Source organism: Pimephales promelas, chromosome 20 (genome assembly GCF_988280905.1).
Source record: "Pimephales promelas chromosome 20, fPimPro1.hap1.1, whole genome shotgun sequence".
NCBI classification, from domain to species: Eukaryota; Metazoa; Chordata; class Actinopteri; order Cypriniformes; family Leuciscidae; genus Pimephales; species Pimephales promelas.
Window position 1 is genome coordinate 21,736,041 of NC_142788.1, and position 24,183 is coordinate 21,760,223.

General features: G+C 37.0%; 1 protein-coding gene across 3 annotated transcripts in view; it reads left to right on the plus strand.

Annotated features, from left to right (window-relative positions):
- The first annotated feature begins 5,407 nt into the window (after positions 1-5,407).
- The window catches only part of arhgef25a (Rho guanine nucleotide exchange factor 25a), an 86,538-nt gene continuing 67,762 nt past the window's right edge, over positions 5,408-24,183 (plus strand). The window contains exons 1-2 of one of the 3 annotated variants that reach the window (XM_039652424.2): positions 5,408-6,036; positions 8,368-8,506. In XM_039652424.2, the coding sequence (XP_039508358.2) occupies positions 5,941-6,036; positions 8,368-8,506 (235 nt within the window). In that variant the 5' untranslated portion in view covers positions 5,408-5,940. Of the gene's footprint in view, positions 6,037-8,367; positions 8,507-24,183 lie in introns of those variants that run through there. The other 2 variants (XM_039652425.2, XM_089124679.1) reach the window with 2 other exon arrangements.

Below are 24,183 nucleotides of genomic sequence, written 5' to 3' on the forward strand. Positions count from 1 at the left end.
CACACACACACACACACACACACACACTCACACACAATAAAACACAGATCTTACTCAATTCTTTGCACAATCAATCATACTTTGCCTTCAATTATATAACCTTGACTTTTTGATTATGATAGTAACCTATAAAATATGTGAAGTGTTTGTTCAGTGCAAAGCAAAGCCAGCCAAACCTTCAGATCAGGTCAGGTTGGCTGGATGAGTTGGATTTGAAGAGCAGGAGGAGAGGTGATGTGCCACAGTTATTTTCTCAGACTGTTGTGTTGACCTGAAGCACAAGAGTTATTACAGTGGAAAGACTCAGGAAATGAGACAGAGAAAGAGGAAACTCGGCTGGCCTTAAAGATCATTCAAGTAGGTTGCTTTTGCACGAACTCTCTCCACAAGAGGAGAGAGATTTTAATAGAAAAGAAAACTGATATGTGTTGATTAAAACGTGTCCGTTAACATAAATATCACACAAATTATATACTGCAGTGTTAACTGTTTTCCATGTGCACTTGTAATGTTTTTTTCCCCCATTGCGCCAGGAGAGGGCAGCAAACTGCACCGCTACAGCATCGGTTACTAATGGGTGTTGTAATGCAGTGTTTTCAGGGTAGCCTACTCCGTGTACCACCCATAGACTGTGGTACCGTACCACCAACACAATTTATCTGCTTAGATTTGTCATGCTTAAAGTTAACACATGTAAAAAATTTTAATGAAAATATTTTAAAACTAAATCAGCATTTCTAAAGGATATGAGACAATGAAGACTGGATGGCTACTGAAAAGTCAGCTTGCCATCATGAATAAGAGAGTACACACACGGAGACATTTATAATTAATGAGGGTGTGTGATTCGTAATTTTGAACATTAGGTCTGCCTCTTACTGTGCAAGAAAGTCAGTGGCCGTTTCTCAATATGCCTTCTTGTCTGTAACGTTAGGCTTGTTTGAGATGCGCCTCGCCTCGCCTGCAATGTAGTCGAGAGTAGGCGGCTGCAGTGAGGGGAGGAGTGAAAAAAGCGCAATCAAGCCGGACAGATCTCGGTTCTCGTAGTGAATCAGACACCTGTGAGATCAAAGGCGGATATCGCGGGATTAACGGGATTCACGCTCGTGCACGTGTTGCTAATAAACTGGATGTGATTTAAGTTCTGTTGCTTTTATATAAAAATAAATATAATGTAAATAAAACCCAAAGTACTTGTTATTTAATTACATTCCAAATGGCCTATGGTTTATCAATCTTTTTTTTCTTTAATACAGACGTGTTTTTATATAGCCTATTGTTTTAACAAAAATGAAATATAACCCATATGGCACTGTCAGAGAGTTTATTCACCCATATGTATACACATAAAACATGATATCAGTTTTAAAATCAAACATTTTAAAAGAGAACAATTCATCTGTTGTTCTTTTATTTTTATTTTTATTTATTTTACTTTTTTATTAGAATGCAAGTTACAAACATAGCCTACCGACAAGCACCACAATTCGTGAAACAAATAGGCCTATTATACAGCGACAAATACATAAACATCAGAATAAAATTAATAATAAAATAAATAAATCAATCAAAATAAGCTTAGCTTAAATAGACAGACTTACAAACTTCATCATCTATAAAATGAGAGCTATTTTTCACTTGAACATTTTAGAGTAGGCCTAGTATATTTGAGTTACTGACTATAGCTTTCTTATTTTTAACCCGTTTAAGAGATTCACAATATAGATCAGTTTCAATTTGAAAAAAATAAATAAATAAAACATGGCCTTGATTTGGAGAATTTAGCTTAATGAATATGGAATTTACCTTCATCACTGTTGTTTAAACCAATGAGCATTAAGCTGTGTCGTCAGCAAGTCGTTTCCCATCATGCTTTTGATCAGCGCAGTCGGTGGAGAGCAACTGCGCGCGACTGCAGAATCCGACCCTTCCGCCTTGCGCTCGCGAGAGTTTTTTGACATACGTCGGCATGACATCAGAGCCAGGCGGACCGTTCTCGGACACATTTCTAACCGGCATGCATCTCGCGCTGATCACCGCTGATCGATTCTGCGCAGAATTTGCTCATCTCAAACAAGCCTGTTGCTTGTGTTCTTGTGGACTTGTGAAACGTCATCAGTCGCGGCCCAGCCAAGTACTGTCCCAATACACAAGTTTTTATTTTTATTTTTTTATTCTCAATACACAAGTTTGCATTTTGGCAAGAACGGTTAAAAATTCGGATGTGACACTCACATTTTACCAAGGATGCGGTTGGTAACCTGTGAGCTTGACGGCAGAAATATCCCATCATTCATTTCGCCATTCAAGGAAGGAGCGGGAAGCAGAAAGAGGCAGGTCAATTTTAAGTTACGGCGTTTTTTTACACAAACAAACAACATGAGACATGTGTTGCTTTATTGTTATGAAAATACATTACATTGTAGTGTAGAGTAATCCCTTAAGCTGAGGGTAGGCTTGGGCGAGAAAGTCTGGCTGTTATCGTCAATAATTCTCAATATGTTTGGGCATTGCAGACGGCGTCTACGGGGGTACTATTGAGCAATACCAGCAAGAACACATCGTCTCAAACTGTCAGCAGCGTTCTGTGTGCTCGTCACCCCGTGAGTTCATTCTTCCAAGAACAACTAGCAAGAGCTTTCTTCCCAAGAACACAAGTACGTTCTTTGCATTCTTGGTTTAGAGAAACATGAGGGTTTTGGGGTTTTCACCGACATCACATTCTGGGCGGTAACCCGGATGAGCGGCCATTATGGAGGCACTCGGATGTAAACAACTGCATGGATTGCACTGTTTATGTACTACTGAACACATTGTTACACTAAAAAAAAAAAACATGGTAAGTGTGAAATCATATAGAGAAGGACTTACCAAGCAGGAGAGAGCGCAATATTTTGACAAACTAAAGTTAATAAGTGGTAAAGGTCCGAACGAGCTAGCTTCTCTAGCCCATACTGCAATTCTTCCTTGAGTGTGGATCGTTTTAGATCAAATTCCAATCGGATTTGGAGAGACAGTGTGAATGTAGCCATAGTTAGTCCGTTAACATATTAGCCATAGTCAAACCTTCATTTACTCATGTGACTGATGAGCTGATGCTGTGCCTCTCTCAACTACAAACTCCTTCTTTCATCATTTTTTTGCACTCTTCTCTTTAACTTTTGTCAGTCTATAGAACTCAAAAGGCATTTTCCCAATGCGACCGATTAGTACAGACCAAAACTCGAACATTTTTCAGCAGAAATAATCAGCCAAATTTGCGAGTCTGTTCAGTTCAATGGCATTATTTATTTTCTGTGCCTCCAAAATGGCCGACTGCATACATGCTAACACACATACAGTATAGTAGCTACCCTAATTATGTGCAATTAGCATAATTGTAGTATACATTAGCTGTCATTATGTTCAAAGTTCTGAATTTCCTTCTAATTATATGTTATTGTAATCTTCTTATTTTTAGATCTGTTATCTTTATAGACCAGCAAAATCTAGAATGTGTCATTCTGGTTCTCTTTATTTCCTACCATATCTGTGTGTGCTTGAGAGAGTGTTTGTATGCAGGATGATGGGCTTCTGAGCTCTAAGTATAGTCACAAAAGCAGTACTAAAGACAGCCATGTGCAAAGTTATTATTAGAGTCTTGGCAGTGTTTCCACAGCACATCTTTACACGGTTTGGCTTCAGTTCGGAGGGGCTCAGTCGGATCACATTCTGCTTTCTGCTGTCCTTCTCTTCTTTCACTCTTGCTGTCCACGAACATACACCATCACTGAAGAATCTGACTAGAAGAAAATCCAACCCAAATTTGTGTGTGGTTTGGGCTGCAATGAGAGAGAGAGAGAGAGAGACTGACTGACTGACTGACTTACATTTGTAATTGTATAAACGTGTGTTTTGACTCCAGGCCAGGTGAAGAGGGAATGAGCAGCAGACTTAGGAATGCGTATGTCTACTCTGCTCAGAAAAGCACACATATATATTATGGGCCACCCAAGTATGCATATCATGACACAGTCATTCATCTAACCTGGAAAATATCGAGGCTAAAATAAGCATGGAACTTGCACAGGTTCTAGACAAGTAACCAAAAGTTCCAACTAAAAGGCTTCTTGTCTAATTTATAGTGCCTCAATTATATTAGTAATTAGCATGCAAGCTTTTTAGTAGAAAATAGAAATATATACAGTATGCTACTAGCTTTAGTAGAATATATTAAATATAAAATTTAAATGTTTTTATTTTAGGCCTGCCAAATTTAATTTATATAAATATCTTTAAAGGTATTAAAGTTCTCTAGGTTTCAAATAAAAGGTTTTGAATTTTATAATGTGTATCTAAAATTAATTTCAGGGCATTTTATTTTGTTTTAGTTTTTTAAAGTCATGAAAATATATTTGCAATTTAGTTGTTTTTTTAAATGTTTTATTTTGCTTTATTAATGATTTATATAATTTGTATTCCAGTAAATGAAAATGTTTTAATTTTAGTTTTTGTTCATAATAATATTATTTTAGTCCAAATTTTGCATGTTTTTGTTTTTATTTTTTTTGCATTTATTTGATTTAAAAAATGATAATAAAAACAGTATTAAATATTTTAGAGTTTATTTTTTTTAAATTAAAAAAAATTAGAGTTTACTATTGTAATATATTTTCAAATGTAATTTAACCTGTGATAGAAAAGCTGAATTTTCAGCATCATTACTCCAGTCTTTAGTCACATAAACCTTCAGAAATCATTATAATATGCTGAATTGCTGCTCAAGAAACATTTTGCTTAAAATTCAGCAATAGCCAGCTGCTTAAATTTTCTGCGGAAACCTTTTTCCCCCCCAGGATTATTAAAATAACAGTATTTATTTGAAAAATAACTGTTTGGTAACATTTGAAAAGTCTTTGTCACTTTGATCAATATAATGCATCCTTGCTGAATAAAAGTATTCATTTCTTAAAAAAAAAAAAAAATCTTACTGACCACAAACTTTTAAATGATTGTGTTTATGATTATGCCAAGGGTAGGACAAAAACAGAGTTGAGTAACACTAAATTAGTTTAACATGTTCAGAGATTTCTAGAACACTCCACAGCCTCCTCCTCCTCCTCCTCCTCAAGCCTTTGTTGTAAGTTTTAAAGTGGGCAGCTATTATGAATTATATCTGACAGCTTCTGTGTCGGTGCCCTGAGTCCAGCACAGCTGCCTTATTTGGGTTATTAGCTGCTTTTTATGCTTGCAGCATGCCAAAATGTGTCATCCAGACTGGACAGGAAACAACAAGAGTGAATAACAGTAAAAGAATAAGAAAAGGAGGAGAATTAAGACGGAGGAGGACAGAAACCTGTTCTAAGAATCAGTGTGGTGTTGTGCAAGGGAGGCACAATAGATGATGAAATTGATGTACATAGGGTTGGAGAGGATTCGGCCGAATGGGAGGTAGATTCACGCAGCCAATGACAAGCCAGAAAAGGCTGACTCATGAGTGGTTAGATGTTCCGTTCACAAAAGGTCCCAAAAGCCAAGGAGCTTGCAAAAACAAGCTACTTTTGTCAAAGGAAAGGAGAAAGAACAGAAAGATATCTTTATCATTTACTGCGGTGGCGTGGTTAACCTAATCTCAGGAACAAACCCGGTTTTAGGGGGAGGGGAAGAGAGGCCTGACTAAAAGAGAGACCCACAGAAAGACCTTCCCACCTGAGTGAAGACGATTTAGTCTGGACAACAGCACTCTCTCGAAGGCTAAAGTCCACTTTAAACGAGACAAAAACAGACCATCGCCCTTCATAATTCATCATTAATGTGAAAGAGCATTCCAGAGGATCATACAAATTTGAAGCTGGGCAGCGAATCAAAGCTCTGGCACAACAAACCATAAGAAAGACAGGGATTTTGAAGGAGGGAGGGAGTATCGACAAGGAGAGTCACATTGACACAGGCTGTTGGAATATGAAGTCTCTTCCAAAGAACCAGGGACGAACCGATCAGATTTTGGGTGCTATGGCGGATATGCTGACATCTCTGGCGATACCCAATCAGAAGTGGGTGAGTAACTTGTTTGGCCTATCACCTTTGCACTTGTTCCCTTTGTAAACAATATTTATGCAACACATGACCATTGCACAATTATACCAATTGATATCTGTTTTCATTTTTGGTTGACTTGTTTTTTTTTTTTTTTCAAGCAAAGTTTGTTTTGATTATTGTGTGGTATTCACAAATAACTCTAAATGATGAGCGGCAGCTGGTCTTACGTGTTCAATCCACATGTATTTTAAATGTACTGTAACTTAGCGTGGTCGCAACCATAATTCATGGTGCAGAAAGAGTCAGTTTCTGTTAATTTTGACTAAAGTCAAAGTTCTATTTTTCAAGTCATAAAACATAAGCAAACTATTTGCAAACATGCTCCAGAATATGTATTTGTTCATTTGAGCATAAGAAATGACAGATTGTGATGCGTGTCCTTAAATTACCCTTTATTTATGAACATTTATATTTAAAATTGTCTTAACAATAAAATCCATCAAAGGAAGAACACATGACAGATAATAAATAATGGAGGGATAAACAACAAAGTCAGTCAAAGAATGACAGGAAAACATTTGGGGAAACTATGCAAGAACAGAGTGACCAGTTTGCAGTGACACGAAAGATCCACTCCTGGGTGTTTTAGAGGAATTTAGAGCACTTGCAGGAGCAGGAAACTAGCACTGATTAAGACATTTCCTCATAAACACACATGCATGCAGTCTTCTTAAAACAGCTGTCAAGCAGTAGGTCTAACTGACTCTATACTGTTCTTTATGGGATTCAAAAAAGTTGAACATTTTTTTCCCCCTCAATCATATCATTTTTTTCAAAATCACTCCAATGAATCTGTCACTCAAACTGTAAGACAACAAACAAGGGAATGATTGACAGGCAAAATATTTTGTTTTTTTAACATGTAATTTTAAATATTACCATCTTATTTAAAATTAACCCAATTTATAGCTATAAGTGGGTTTAAAACATAGACTGTATATATAGGCCTATATATATTTCTATGGTTTAACATACCACGTTTGTGTTTTTAGTTCCACTGCCCTTGCCAAAGTAAAGTCTGAGGAGGAAAACATTTGTGTGAGGAATGTTAAAACAATTTAGTAGAAAACCGTTTGCAAAGAACACACAAGTAATGTTATCTAAAATGTAACATTTCAATATCAGTCTATTGGATTTTTTTTAATCACTAAAATATTTTTACATTTTGCAGTTATGCAGAGTTCACACTGATTTTAGGCTCGCCGACAGGCGACAGGTTTTGGGAGATCACCGACAAATGCCCCAAATCATAGGCAAATCGGTGCTCGTTCACGTGACAGACAATCAGGCGGAGTGAGTTATCAAAGAGCGAGAGAATCGATGCCTGTGAGATATTTGGCATGCTAAAGCCGAGTTCACTCTGCACTATTTTTAAAGTGGTAAGGTCACTGTTCTTTTCACACTGCACGACTTGGGAGCATTACGTTGCCGCTGTGTTCACACTGCACGATCTTTTATCTACACTAGTTCACTTTCTGTTAGTGTATTTAAGTGTCTTTCATACATATCTTTGTGCTTGCTGTGTGAAAAATCAATCAATAAACGCATTTGGCAAAGGAAGTGCATTTAAACTCCCTACGGCGCGTATTTAAGTGGGAGGCGCGTGCACACAAAGGGGAGTACGATTTGTCCGGGAGTCGGAATTCGGTACAACAATCTTTGTATCCGATTGGAATCTGCTCTTATATGATGTCCACACTGTTTCACAACTGTTCAAAATTGAACAAGTTGATTTGATTTAGGATTTTTGATAGTTCAGGATTTTGAATCGCCGACAGGTCCAGATATTTAGTATGCCAAATATCTCAAAATGTATTATCATGTAACATACAATATTACTCTGAGCTTGTGCGTGTGACAGTAAGATTTAACATTACCGTACTATTGGTTGTATTTTTTTAAATAAAATATCCCATGTGGCCTGTATCATATAGCTACATGCATTACCTTTGCAGCAAAAAACCCTGCATGAAAATCAGTTCGGTATTCAGTGAGATATGATTCATTAAATGCGCTGACAGCTCATATCACCCATAGACATCATAGATAGACGCCCTATTACGGTTCACACAAAAATATTAAGCAGGACAACAATGGTTATAATAAGAATGTTTCACGTGCACAACAATTAGCATATTAGAATGATTTCTTTAGGATCATGTGACATTGAAGACTGGAGTAATGGCTGCTCAAAACTAATCTTTGCCATCACTGGAATGAGATGTTGTTCTTCTAACAAAAATACACACATTTTATGTATAATTTGTGACTGTCTATTTTTGGTCTTAGAACTCGGAGGGTATTGAGAACCTGAGTGTGAAGCAGAAACAGAAGACAGGACAACAACCCCCTTGGGACACAGAGGGACTGAACTGGGATGATATGTCACAGGACAGCCTGGAAAGAGTCCGTAGAAGAGACAGAGCAAGTAAGATGCAACAACCATATTTAGTCAAATGTATTAGCAGGTTAAATATACACAAAAAGAGTTGGTAGTGATGGAGCCAAGGCACGTTTAAAAACAAAACAAAAAACTAGTAACAAGTGAGTGCATGCCAGTGTTGATGTAAGGCCATTTTCCTGTATAAAGCAGCTATCATTTCTGTTTTATCTACGCCTCTCTCATGCCACATGTGATATCGGGAGTTGTTTTGTGCACAATATACTTAAAGGACAAGTTCGGTATTTTACACTTAAAGCCCTGTTTTAGATCGTTTCTGATTATATAGAATGATTACGATTGAAATTTGGACACATGTTGCTGGCCAGAGAATTTTTGGTTTCTGTTTTACCATTCGTTGTAAAATTGTGGAGTGTGGAGCTATTTTTCCAAACGCCTCACACCCGTACATTCTTCTGTTGAGAGCTTGAATAATAGAGTAGACACTCCAGCCCAGTTGGTGGCGATAATGCACCTTTGCCAATTGGAAGCAAACCACTGGCATTTCATTGAATACACAGAAGCAGAAGAATACAAACAACCCTATTTCCGTTTCCGGCGGCGGAGTAATACACTGATTTCACGCAGCCGCCATTTTGAAATGGCTCCGGTGGGAGCCTTTAATCATAGGAGAGTCGCATCATGTCTCCAAATTTCAATCTTAACCGTTCTATTTCGTCAGAAACGATCTTAAAACAGGGCTTTAAGTGTAAAATACCGAACTTGTCCTTTAATGACATAGTGAAATCCTTATTATGGTCTAAAACCATATGAAAAAGGCGTCTTTCTGCTGGACTCAACCCACAATACAAACAAACATTCGGGCCTACAGTGTTTAGTGTTTGCCAAATATTTACAAATACAGTTAACACTATCAGCATGCTTTGGGTTCTTACATGGAATTATAATGGTTTCATCATGGGCTGAAAATAACATCACCTAAGATTTAAAGCCTTAGTTTGATTTTCCCTGAAAAGTGTAAACACTGTGGCGCTATCAAAACATCGCTCTGTTTGTTTGACCATTCCGTTCAGCAGGACATTAATAACAGTGGCTGAACCAGTGGCATGAGTTTGGGGTTGGACTACCTGTTTGGCTGACCAATGGAAGACAGGGCATATATAAGCAGCCTGTTTGAAAACACTCAATGGGGGCTTCTCTAATTGATGTTTCCTCGCTCCTACAGTGCCAGATGCAGCATCTAAAAGCACACAGTAACACACAAGTAACATTTAGATGTTTCTTAAAATTCACAGCTAGCAAAAATGTGTGCTGTGCACAAGTCTTAAAGGTCTATAAAGGTGTGTAATAATTGTAATCAGAGAATATGGAAAAACAATTAGAACAAAATGTATTATTTGAAATTATGTTTAATCATTTATAAACAATATAAATTTCTGCATAGCAAGAAAATGTTTAAAAAACAGACAAACAAACAAATAAAAAATTCATTCTCCTCCAACTTTACATCAGCAAACAGTTTTAACAAATGCTTCACCTTTGCGCAAGTAAACCATGCATTTCATTTTTCACACAGTACTTCAACAGTGCATTTTTGCTTTATTAAGGTTTATTAATCTATTCAGTTTAGTTTATTGTCATTGTTATCCAAAGGACAGCAACGAAATTGTGTTCGGAGCATACAACAATCGTACATGGTATTTTAAAGTGCACTAATAAATAAATAATAATAAATATCCCCTGTGTAGACATGGCCCATCAAAGTATATATAATAATAGTAGTAGCAGCAAGACAGTTTACAAAACAAGAGACAACCATAAACAGAGAATATGATCAGAGGTGGGTATGGATGAGGTTAATGCAGCAATGCAAAGTCCAGTTCAAGATATTCCACAGAGTATGATTTACTGTCCACGGGAGGAGGGGAGGAGGGGGGAAGGGGCGTGAGGAAATATCATCGTTAAGCAGGACGGATATGGTTATGGTTATGGTTGATGCAGCAATGCAAAGTCCAGTTCACAGTTATTTTAACATGAGATATTGTTTACTGTCCATTGGAAGGAGGGGGGTGGGTGGGGAGTTGTAGGGAGATAGAAGGAAGTATGTTAAGGAAGTAATTAAGTATGTTTTAACCAAACTGACACAACAAAATTCCAGGTTATGGCTGTAGGTGGTGTATAAGTGACCTACTTAATTATTAAAACAAACGATTCATTCAAATAAAGAGATTTGTTTAGGACCGAAACAACTGACATCAGTGAGTCAATTAATCATTCACTCAACCAATTTGTTCATGTCTAAAACGTAAGCTACTCATTATTAATTTCTCTTGTTCTTATTCACGTCTGTTCTTGTTCATGTCAGGTTAGTGGGCATCAATCCGGCCATATCACAACTTCAGTTTCATTTTTGTTGACGGCTGGATGCAATTACAATAGAAAAAAGTGCCACTTTTGTATATGTTATTATATTAACCGCAGTCCAACAATGAAAGCCCTTCTCTGTTGGATGCAGATAAGTGGAGGTAACAGAGCTCTTATCAGATTGGCTTTGTCTCAGGTCTAAACAGGTGGTTAATGAACCACACCCTGTAATTGTACTGCCTGAACTGATAATCAAACTTATTTAATCAAGTTGTATTGGGGAAACAATCTCTGCTAATCTTCCATGACGAAAACTGGATGTAAAGCTGCCCTGAACAGTTTCCAGATGGGAGACCCACTCTTAGCCCAATGTCTTGAAAAAAAGCAATACATGTTGCAGCTATGATTTTTTTTAGAGTTAACTGGATTAAATTGAGTCCTTCAGAACAGAAAGAGCTTTGAAATGGGATGGGGTGGTATGTATCATGTAGCCAAATCCCTAACTGTTCAAGATGTGGTGTATAGGAAACCAAGGAGCCGAGGTTGTTTGTCTCAAATGAGTCTCCTTAGATGAATTGCAGTGTCAAAGCTGTTGCTTGTAAATATTAGTTTAAGCCATACCAAGCACAAGCGGCATTGCCCATTTAATCAGGGTTGCCTCCTTATATAAGTTTACTAATTTTGTTTACTTTTATGTTGTGAATTTGGGGTTTTCATGCCCAAGCGATGATCCAAATAATAACTCCACAAAAGGAAAGTTCAGTCAAAACTGATTTGGAATGACCATCATAAAAATCATTCCAAACCTGTACGACTCTCTTTTATGGAGCACAAGAGAAGCTCTGATGATGTTTTAGCCCTTGCAATTACAATAAACAAGGACTAAAGCGTCCACGCTTTAATAAAGAATGCAAAAGCACCATAAACTCAATGTCATAAGCACCAAAAACAGTCCATGATTCCTGAAGTCTAAGTCTTCTGAAGTTGTACTATAGCTTTTTGTGAGAAATGCACACTATTCACTGATAGTCTAGACCTCCAGTGAGCAGTTCACCACTGAATGATTTGACAAAAGAATGATTTGTTCACAAATTAGACATCCCTGCTTCTCTCATGAATGGACCAGTGAGAGACTCAATACATTCAATGCCAAATTCAAATTTGAGCCGTTTCTCACACAAAACTTTTGAATGGTTTCAGATTGTAGCACATGAGAAACCCTTTTAAGATAATGCCATTGCATCCAATCTAAAGCTAAAAATCATTAATACCTATTTATTGAAATTCCTTGGAAACATTATTCAGATGTTCTCCTTTTGTGAAAAAATATAGATTTGGAACAACAAAAAGAAGGTGAGTTAACAATGATGACAGTTTTAAACTTTTGCTTAAATAGCGGCCTTTTTAACCAAATAAGCGTTAGCCATTTTGCAAAACATGTCTTTCCAAGTTAATACTTTTCAGTTCCCCATCAATAAGATCTGAAGGGCTCAGAGTGGAATTTTGCTTTGTCTATATCTGAAGAGGCCGCTGCATTACTAGAGGAGTTAGAGGCACAAGAGATCACCCATCTGTTAAAGATTAGAAACAAGATGCCGTTTAGTGGCTTCAGTGGAATCACGAGACCGTGCCAACATTCACTAAATCACATGCAGATGTGTATAGCTTGCACACATTCTCCCCTTTTTAACGCCATTTTTTTGTCTTCTCTTCCTTACTCAAAGCTCATGTCCGACAGTCCATTCAGGACATTTCCTTGGATAGAAGCCCTCATGTCTTCCCCAAATCTCCAAGCTTCACTGTCCCAAGGAGTAATTATTTTAGTCAGACAAACCTTAAAGCATGTCATCAGCTCTCGTAACAGAGTTGGCTGAGGACAATGCAAACGTTTGAAACAACACGTATGCCTTTCCATCTCCTTTCGTCTGGTTGAATGCTTAGAAACAACAGGAAGCAGCAAAAGGTGCCGTTTCAAAGGTGAATGGCTGATATATAGTTTCCTAGGAATATGACTGCAGATAGTGTGAGTAACATAATTAGATCCTTGTGCTGACTGAGATATATTTGCTTCAAATGTTTTACGTGGTGAAATATTTCATTTTTTAATATTTCAGGGCACTGGGAAATATTTGTTGTTAAGAATCTATGTATTATTCATTTTGAACATGAATATGTAGTGGTTCATGTGCGTACAAGACTCAGTACAGTACAGTGCAGTAGTTTTTGGTTATAATTATTTTATTCATAATTCTTCATTCATTATTGAGTTACAGCTGTCATGTGTTGCGCTCTAATGTATTGTTCCCCTACAGTCAGAATAATCATGCAATCTTCACTACAGTAGAAGATGCCTGCTATGCAAGCAAAGATTTTTCTGGGGTGCTGATATTTGACATAAAACATTATGTGGCAGTAAAAAAAACTCTATATATGGTTTGTTCTGCAAGAAATGTTCATCCATTCATAAGTTGGCAGATTTTAAAGACTTCCTTTCCACATATTCCTTAGAATAAAAACCAAAACACACAGCTGAGGGAATGTGGAGTCAGAATTCCCGAGGGACACATAGGCTAAGCGAGTCCCGACCTTAAAAGGTCCTCTGTTACCACAGATTTGGAGCTGCACATGCCACACTAGGGAAAATTGGTGCTGGTTGCCTCAGAGTTTTCCAGTGTGTGTGTGTGTTCATGTCTATATTTTTTATGTCTATAGTGTTTTAATGCATGTCAAGACTTTATTAGAACATAAATGTTGACCGTTATTACTACTATGTGTTGTGTTATCCAACCTAACTTCCAGAATTGAAGAATTTGCTTCCTTTTAATTCATGAGGTAAAATTTGTAAAGAATTGGCCACACCCTACAAAGAGTTTATTGGAAATGATTGGATTTGAAATTTACTGAAATACAATTCATCTGAGAAATTATGTTCTTCCACAAAGTTCTATTTGTCTATCATTATTATTATTATTATTTTGTTTTAGCTCTCATTCTATCATTCTGTATTATAACAGTCTATCTGCTAGGGGTGGAACGGTACGCAGAAGTGACGGTTTGGTTCATACCTCGGTTTAGACATCACGGTTCGGTACGATTTCGGTACAATGGAGGGAAAAGCAAAACAAAAATAAAGAAGGCATTGTATTTTTTAAATAAGCTTGATTAATAAAGGCATAGAACCAGTTTATATGTAGTGCATTGATAATAGTTTTATATAATTAGTTTTTAATTAATTAGTATTAATTAAATGAATAAAAACACAAAAAGTTCTTACGATATGTTTGGTAATTGTACCTGAATTAATTTAAAATTATTTTGCTATATTTCACATCAATATATTTGTTTTCCTTCATTTAAAAAAAAAAAACGTTATTCTCATCTGAATTATAAATAATTGATTTCTGTATAAAATAATACTACCATTAAAAGCACATTCGATTTTCTTTTTTAATCAATGTAGAATGTGTCAGATTAGTGCTCCGAGGACATGAAATTAAAACCAATGCAATATGACGATTGTCAAAAAGATGAGCATAAAATTTGCGTCTATCGCCTCTAATTCGACGCTAGTCCAAAGCAAATAGAACGCGCGTATAAAGCCAACGTTTGAAGTGAAGATAGATGGTTCAGAGCTAGCTGATGGTACAGATTATGTGTCCCTAAAGAACCCGCGTATCTAACAGTAGTTCCACATTACATTAATTAATTTGCACGTGTGTTTTATTTATTTTTATACCGTGTATTCTCCGTGTAAATTCGTGCACTGAACCGTGACGTCCGTACCGTTTCGGTTTAATATGAATACATGTACCGTTCCACCGCTACTATCTACTGTCATTCTATCGTTTGTATATCTATGATTCTTTCGTTCTGTCCATAATTCTTTCATCATGCTGTTATTCTGTCTATCGAGGCTATTATTTTGTATATGCTACTTTTCAAAAGCTTGGTGTGCCATGGTGAGCATAAGAGATTTTTTCAAATACATTTAAAAGTCAACCACAAGCTTTTACACTACCATTCAAAAGCTTGTGGTTGGTAGAATTTTTTTTAATGTTTTTGAAAGAAATCTCTTTCTTCTCCCTCGACTGTTCTGATCTATTGTTTTATCATTCTTCTCTATGAAAATTCTTTCCCTATAAATTTTAAATGTTTTCTTAAACCTTTAATCCAAGCTTCGTCAAGCCAACAGTCAGTGTTTGTCTTGACAAACCTAGCTTTTCCAGTTAAAAATGTATTTGAATTTCAATTTTAGTTCTTTGAATTTACATTTGAGGTGTAATGCTGCATCATTTTGCTATACATCTGTTCAGATTCAGGAATATAATTGGATTTAAATTGCAATGGTGAAAATATGTCTAACCTGCGCACATCATGACCACAAAATAAAAGAAAAAACAAAAAAGATATTACTACAGAAATAATAGATGTAAGTCTACATCTAAATGAGGTCAAAGCATGTGAAAATAAAGTTGTTAAGGAGCACAGACATCCTCTCGAGTTAAAGATCCAGAACCGGTGACATTTTGATAAACTGCTGGCCTCTGTACTGGGGCTCTAGGCCGGAAGCCAAACCTTCACACCCAACAACCATCAGACATCATCCTCTCAATCAGCTCCTAGAACAGTTTGAGCCTGTGTCAGCCATGTCGTAAAGCTGTAGGGCTGTTTGTATATTTCTCAGTGTTGTGTTTATCCACTGGATGTTGATATATGGTGACTGTTCGTTGAGATGCGTCCCGTTGTTATAAGATCTGTGGTTTAGGCTAGAGCTTGGGAATTGGATAGGTCATGTGATGGATGTTGGTCTGTTTTGTTTGTGCTCTTTGGTGCTAACTGTTGACTTGTTGGTCATTAATCAGAGCAGAGGTTGCTACACTTTCCTCCAAATGCATTAGCCAAGTCCTCATGATGAACAGCGCTCTGGTGAGGTAGTCTTTGATCTGAAGATGAGAAAAGGGTAGCCTGACATCGTCTTTTTGGCTACAGTGTTCAGAGAGCACAATCATGCAGACAGAGACAGCAGTCTGCATCTGCGGAGATCAGATGTAATGATCTGCTTCTTTATGAATTAGGGAACAAAACTGGTCCACAGATGGCATTTCCACCCTGTGATGTTTTATGAACAAAAATCTCAGGATGAGATTAAGAACAGAGGAAATGCATGCTGACTTTATATGGAAATGGAAGAAGAAGTTTGGTCTCTGTATAGTGTAATTTAAAACAGATACACTTTACATAATCTCTACCTTCATTTGTGGTTGAATGAACTTTATTGCATGTATATCTGATTATAAGGATTGTGTTAGATAAACCTGTATAAATATCTCAAGACTAATCTTTAAAAATACAAAAAATCCTCCTTTCATCTTAGCGAGGGGATTTATAGGATCTGAGGATGCTGAGGTGCATCTGTTTGAATACAGTATGCAAGGAATGGGGAGTTCTGGCGAGAGGGATTGTGGGAGGCAATAAGTTTCCCATCAGCTTTTTCATGCAGATGTGATTTCATGCCTTGCCTGCAATATCTATGGATGTCTATGTATTACATGTATTTAAATGTATATTTATAAAATGGATAGTTCCGGTCCTTGATTCTAATTGGTTGAGCTGTGTTCGAAGTCGGTGTAAATTACTCAACAAACATACACCTGTAACTGCATTACATTAGTATTACTGCGCAACTGCCGATTGTGATTCTTTGTTGCTTTGGAACTACATTGCTTGGTGGACGAATAATGTGTTATGATGACGTTATGTTTTTTTTGGTTGCCGTTTATTTTATGAATAAAATAAATGTTAAAATGAACATTTTTATGGAGTTACCGTTTTATAAAAGCAATAAACCACTCAAAGCCGCGTTTTACAGTGAATTTAGAACAGCTAAGGGGTTTTAGGCACTCCACTCTGCATTGCGCCTAACAAGCCCCTTAGCTGTTCTAATTTAACTGTAAATCATGGCTTCAAGGGGCTTATTGCTTTAAAGGGTTTGTTCAAAATTAAAATTCTGTCAATAATTACTCACCCTCATGTTTTTCCACCCCCGTAAGACTTTCGTTCATTTTCGGAAAACAAATTAAGATTAAGACAATACAATGCTGGATAAAGTTTTTGTTATTTTTACTTCAAAAAATTCTAACTAACATATTTAAGCTATTTCCTTTCCGGACAAGGACAGTTTACAGTACATACATTTTCAATGGAGAGACAGAAAGCTCTCGGACTAAATCTAAAATATCTTAAACTGTGTTCCGAAGATGAATGGAGGTCTTACGGGCTTGGAACGCCAAGTCATTAATGACATAATTTTCATTTTGGGGCAAATTAACCCTTTAATATATGGACACACATCTCACACACGAAACCATTCAAAGGTTTGGGGTTGGTAAGATATTTTTTATTTTATCTTTGTATCTTTATTTGATTAAAAATAAAATAAAAAGGTAATATTGTGAAATGGGGTTGTGGTGGTGGTGGGGCAGTTTTCCGCTCTGGCCAATGACGAAAATGGTGTCATTATGATTGATTGATTGATTGATTGATCATTGATTTCTGTGATGACAAAGCTGAATTATCTGCTCCTCATTATTGTTGTGGAAATTGCGACTTTTTTCTGGATTATTTGATAGAAAGTTCAAACGAACAGAATTGCTTGATTTGGTTCTAAATGGTACACATCCCTTGTGTCTGAATATGTGAGTTTGTGTGCATGTTTTTGTATATATTTTTGTGAGAGTCCTGGCCAATCTCTTGGCCTGGGTTAGGAGACAGAGCAGCAAACAAAGTGCAGAGCATACAACACCCGCTCAGTGCAGCCAGCCGGCTTTCTGCCAACTGTCTCTCTGTTCTCACAAACTGCTGCCTATTCATGCAGGCCTTAATTGGAGCTCCTGCTTTTAGAAAGAGAAAGAGGAAGAATGAGAATTAGAGAGGTTTAAACAATCCAATAAAAACACAGTATGGTCACGGTATTGCATAGTATGATTTAGAATGGGTTGGAGAAGCGGATAGAGGGGTAGTGAATATATTTTTTTTAGAGTAGATTAAGTAAGTTTACCTCATTTTCATCTGCGCACATCAAGTAAATTAACTTGGGACAAGCTTTCTGAGCTCGAACCCACTACTGCTAGTATTTTCAGTGTTCCCGTCACTATCAGTTAGTTAAAGCTTGAATCGTTGTTTGTGTGATTAGCATGCAATGAGCAATGCCTGAATCCCCCATCATCATCATCATCATCAGTATGTGCAAAAACAAGTCAGAGGGGAGTGGGAAAACAGATCCAACATTACATCAAGCAATTTTTCCATCCAGTTTTTATGTCTATGTACTTCTGTATGCAAACATGAGTAGACATTGATAACATGTTCTTTAAAATGTGTATTATATATTAATGAATGATGGGAAAACGAGTTTGAAAAGTATATTTGCTGTTTTACATGCTAGGCTATATATCTTCATGTGTGCAAACACAATTCTGAATAAATTTAGAACCGTGATTTTTTTTAAAAGAGATCATGAATCTCCCACGATTCTGAAAAGACAACTAAACAAATAACATGTTAATTAAATTGGTTAAAAAAAATTAGCGATTTGAATGAATGATTCAATGACTCATTCATAAAGACTTCACTTGTTGACTCATTCATAAAGACTTCACTTGTTTCATTACTGAATGAATCAGCGTTTTTGAACAAATCTCTGGAATGAATGATTCAGTGACTCCCTTATATAGGGTGCTTCTCAAATGGAAGGCTGCATTATATAAGGCTGTGTCCTTCCTAGTCCAGTCTTACTGAGGGTTGTAGGCTAGTGTCCTCCTCAGCATTAAACGCTAGAATGAGACCGTCTAAGGCTATGTTTACACGGAAACGATTCTGAAGAGAAAACTCAAAAGTGGCGTTGCGTTATCACTTTTTATTCTGCGTTTAGAAGAGCGATTTTGGTGGGAAATCCACGTGCTTATGGTGACGCAAAAGAGTGTGAAATTCAATGTATTATGCACTCCAGGCGGCTAGGTGGCAACGTGAAGCACTGCCACACAACAACACCAAGTCCACGCGCCTGCGTACAACCTTCACTGTCTAGAAGACTTTTGCGTTTGTACCGTTTACACAGGAACGCGTGGTGGAGCGTTTTTAAGATTTCCACTGTGGAGGGTGGTTTCACTTTTTTGCGTTTTTAAGCCCCAAAAACGCCGTCACCATGTAAACGAAAGGCACATCCGATAAAATATTTTTACGTTTTCATCCCCGAGCATTCTTGAGCAAACAGGCCCTAAGTGCGCATGGGTACATCACGCATGTTCCTGCCCCTATGGTCACAGCATGAAAATACTATTACAACTTAATTTTGGAAAAAAAAACATTTGTATTAAAAATCTTTATATTAAAGCTTTGTATTAATGCAACACAGCGAATGACAACCACCCGTAGTCTCTCAGTAATTTGCATTTTTTGCAGTTTAGTGATTTATATTTATGATTTATTGATTTTATATTTCACCATGAACTCCATTAAGCTCAGCACTTACTTGTTTTCCTTCAGTTTTTTAGTGAATTGTAATGTGTGCAAAGTATTGTGGGTGATTGAAGGACTCGAAGTATTCACTTGATGCATCCTTCAAAAGAAACAAAGGCTAGGCTACCTTTCTAAAGATCCTTCAATTTGAGATGGCCTTCAGCAGTGCTTAATGATGACGTGGCAGCCGAGTTATGCAGCCTCACTATCGCAATCTTTTAACGAATAATCGCTCAGCTCTAGTGCATACAGAATGTATGAGGGTGAGTGTAGATGAGTTTGAGTGTGTTGAATAACTTGAATATGTATGTGCCTGGGTAGACTCAGAAATGGAGGCAATGAAGAGTGAAGAATGAGTAAATAAACAGGAAAGGGTGCGGGAAGAACAGAGGGAGAGGGAGAGTAATGGTAAGAGACCGAGATGAGAGGTATGGGTTTAAATACACTATTCACCTCATACCACTCTTTAGTTATTTTGCCCTGTTGTCATGGAATTTTAATATGTGTCTGTGCAGATGGATTATAATATTCAAATGCAAGAGATTATTTATTTCTGAAAATTGTATTGTAGGCTGACTTGTTCATCATAGAAAACTGCCATTCTGTTTCTGAACATCATTGTAGTTTTAACAGAAAAATATTATAAAGCTACTACAGTAAAACTTGTCTATTGGTTGACTGGAAATGACATTATTTTATATTTTTAGACAGAAATTATGTAATATTTAATGGGACAATACATGTACCTTTCACAATAAAATACTAGGCAGTAGGCACCTTATCTTTAGTATTTCCTAGAAGTTTGAGTGTTAGCAAATCAGTGAAGAGTTTCATGAAAGGGGTAACTACTTGCCCAATGCTAAGACACTACATACTCCCTCTACTGATCAGAAATGTTAATGCACTCTGTACGGCACATGTAACAGATAGACAGATACTGTACAGTACGTTGGTTTTTAGGGAGGTATCTGCCTCTGAAATTATTTGCTTGCTTGTCTTTAAACAACACTGTACCTTAACTGGAAAATCAAACACAACAAGCGCTCAGAACAAATATCAAAATTTGCACTCCTGGTATGGTTCATTTCAATAAAGTTTTGCAAAGAGAGAAAAAAGCAAACTAGTTAGTGAAATAGGATGGTGAGATTAGAGAGAGGAAGAGAGAAAACTTCTCTTGTGATCTTGTGATCATATGCAAACATCTCCATGAGAGCTAATTGTTGTCATAGCCATGCAACTCCCTTTTTTTCACTGTAGTAAGCAGTTTACACTTGAAATGAAAAGGAACAAAATAAGGACAGCACTGCTTGTTTGAGTTGCAGCATTAGTCTTTGAATCTGATGGTGTGCTTTAAAATAAGTTTCAATTTAATTTGTTTTCCTTTTAACCAAATCAAAATAGATTAGAAGAGAGAAAGCAATTCTCCTTTGTTCTTGTGAGTAAAATCCTCTGCCACTCATGCCACAGGCAGACACAGCAGCATGATGGGTTGCTGTTTACAACACTGCAACCTGGTGGAGGTGTTAAGGGGATGACAGCAATTTGCAGTGACAAAGTAACCTCATTTGTTTTCATTGAGAGTTGACGATTTTATGTGATAAGAATGACAGTGATGGGCCGACTAGGAGTATGTTTACATGCATGGTTATAATGGAGCCACAGCAGGTTTTTGCATAGTCAAGCTACATTTTCCATCTCTCTGGCCAAGTATGACACAGTGCGTAAAGAAATATTTGAAGGATTAAAAATGTCATGCCATCTCTCTTGCAGAGAAAGCGCACAATGTTGAGGCCAATTGTAGTCTGATTAACATCTATAATGCTAAACGAAGCCCATTACATTATCTAAAACTGGTACAATTTCAGTCAGACTAAACTGTCTGAAAGATAAATTATTGCTCTAATCTGACTAAAACTGAACTGTGAAATTGGATTAAAATGATTTTGATGCAATATTTTTTTTTGACATTTAGATATACCGTTAAGACAGATTCAATTCATCATTGTTTTATATACACAAGGTAGATTGTTTTACTTTCATACGTTACATATATTCAGCATGTGGCAGTGTCAGTCCTGATGTTTTTTTGTCTTTTGAACAGGGCTGGATGGGGGAATGGTTTGTTGGCTACTTCAGTGAATTCTCCACTCTCATTGTCTTTATCATACTTATATGGAGATCCCTCTCTGCTTTTCCGCAATAGACACTGGGTAATTGGGCTCTAGAGAGAGACTAATTCCATCAACACACACAACCTCAGCACAATCCCCAGCTGCTCATGCACTTGAGAAGAAGCCTGCACTCCATTTCCTGCTCTTCTTTACCATTAGCATCACATTCCGACACACACTTTTCTTATGAGCCTTGTCTCTTTATAGGGTTTTCCACACTTGAAACTGTTAAAGGGATAATTTACCGAAAAATACAAATTGTCATCACTTACACAATTCTTACTATTCTTTCTTCTGCTTAAAGGTACAATATGTAGGATTTTTGCAGTAAAATATCCTAAAACTACTAGGCCAATGTTATATATTTTGTTTAGTTGATTATTTGCAATATCCCCAATGTTTCCAACTATTTGTAAATCGTGAGAAAATTGCAATTTTAATCAAGGAAACGGGGCGTGTGAGCAGGGGCGAGGAGTCGCCAGTCAATGATGTCATATTCGTGTTACCCTTGGGTTCTGCTCGTACTGCCATAGTAACCATGGCGACAGACGTGGACAACTGCGTTATGCTTTGTGGGACGCTCACGCTGTTGTTGTTTTGTTCAAACATTATGGACCATGGCAAGCAGACTTTGAGACAAAAAGAGGACTAAAATGAAGATCAACATATTTCAAGATGCCGAGAGCTCCATGTCCGCGACTAACTTGATAGAGATGCGTGTACTTATTAGACAGGTGAGCAAATGTACATAAAACTAATCAATGTTATTTAGTTGAACATGATGAAATGTGAGAAGATTATCTTTATGTTATTCTAATGTTGATCTAGCTCACTGCTACAGTAGTCTCATACAGCCTATACAGCCAATAAACAACTTAACTAACAACATTCAACAACACACTCAAAAACAACATTCAACACTCAAATGCCGTTTAGTGTGATATAACAGATAGAGAAAATGAAACTGTGCTGCGTTAACGTTACCTCAGGTTTAATTCGTCTAATAAACTGACCTGTGTGAGTAATTCAGCACTTGCGTGTAGTTCGGTAGAATGGAATTCCTTTATATCCGTGCGACTCGCGTATGGCGCTGGTATACTTCTCTCATTGGCAATCGCGCCCTCCTTCATACCAATCATGTTATGTCAAAAACCCCAATGTATTCACTCATCCATAAAAGATCCATCAGCTTGACGACAAGATCCGTAATTCCGCTTAATGCTTTGCGTCATCAAAATATGCCTTTTTTGTTAGAGGTTGGTGACCCCTGGTGGTGAAAAATCCTACATATTATACCTTTAACAGACTATCCCCCTTTACACCAGGGTCATTCTTAACCCTGAGCTATCTTGTTCCATATTTTATGTCATTCTTACTTTGGCATTGGTGTTATATATTTATATTTTTTTTCCGGCAGTTGCACATTCAATTATTATGATTCGTGGTGGTTATTTTTTTCTTTTCCTTTTAACATAAATTTGCAACTTGGATAGAAACATAGCTATTGATTAGACAAGTAGTACAGCATCAATAATTTACTCAAGCCCTCCTTGGTTTATATGACTTTGTTCTTTTAGCCGAACACAATCAGTTCTGGCAGAAGGGTGACATAGCATAAGCTTGAGAATTGAAGCGGAAGCACAGAGGTTAGAACAGAACTAAAAAATTTGGTCACGTATTAGAAGTCTAAAAAGTCCCATCACTTCACTTCAGAAGGCATGTATTAACCCACTGGTGTCTTATAGATTACTTATGGACGGGTGTGCTTTTTGGAACTTCAAAAATTTGGGCACTATTCAATGCAATTACAAAGCTGGGAAAAGCCAGGATATTATTTAATATAACTCCGATTGTGTTCAGCTGAAAGAAAAAAGTCATATACACCACGGATGGCTTAAGGGTGAATAAGTTATGAGATCATTTTCATTTTTGGGTGAACTATTCCTTTAATAACTGCTGTCACCTTGCACATTCTCTCTAGTTTTCTGTAGTCTTCACACAGCAAATAAATTGTGTGTTCACTTAACACATGTCATTCATCAATTTTTTTTAGATGCTAAGATCTAACAGCTTGTGAAAGTTTGAGGCACTGAGGCACTTTATGATTGGTTGTGTATCACTAAAAAATGTGTAATATTCTAAAAGTCCTAATTATAATAGCTATTTATTATGGGTACTATTAGAGAAATGTATATAAAATGTAACAAAAAAATGTAAGACATTGCTTAACCTGGGGTTTAAACTGGCCTTTACTGCTGGTTATATCTGGAGAGAAAAGCCCTTGTTAACTTTACCTCAATAACATTCCCATTTTGGTTGTTTTGGGATGTCATTGTAAATCACCAGCACTACAACAGACCATCCAATCAGAGGTGACAAGCACACAAACATACCCTCACCATCTTGCCTCTCCAGCCACTGTGAATTATGAACACAGACACATGTGATCACTGATCAAAATGTGTAAACATTACCCGTTGAAATGTGATATTCTGGATTCGACACAGCAAACTCTGTGTGTCTACCCAGGCCTGTAACTTTAACTAATCAAAAGACAGCGACCATATTCCCTTGTATTCTGTAAACCCTGTGTACAGTAAACACAACACACCCACACTGCGTCCCAGCAGGTCTGACATACCCTTTTAGCCT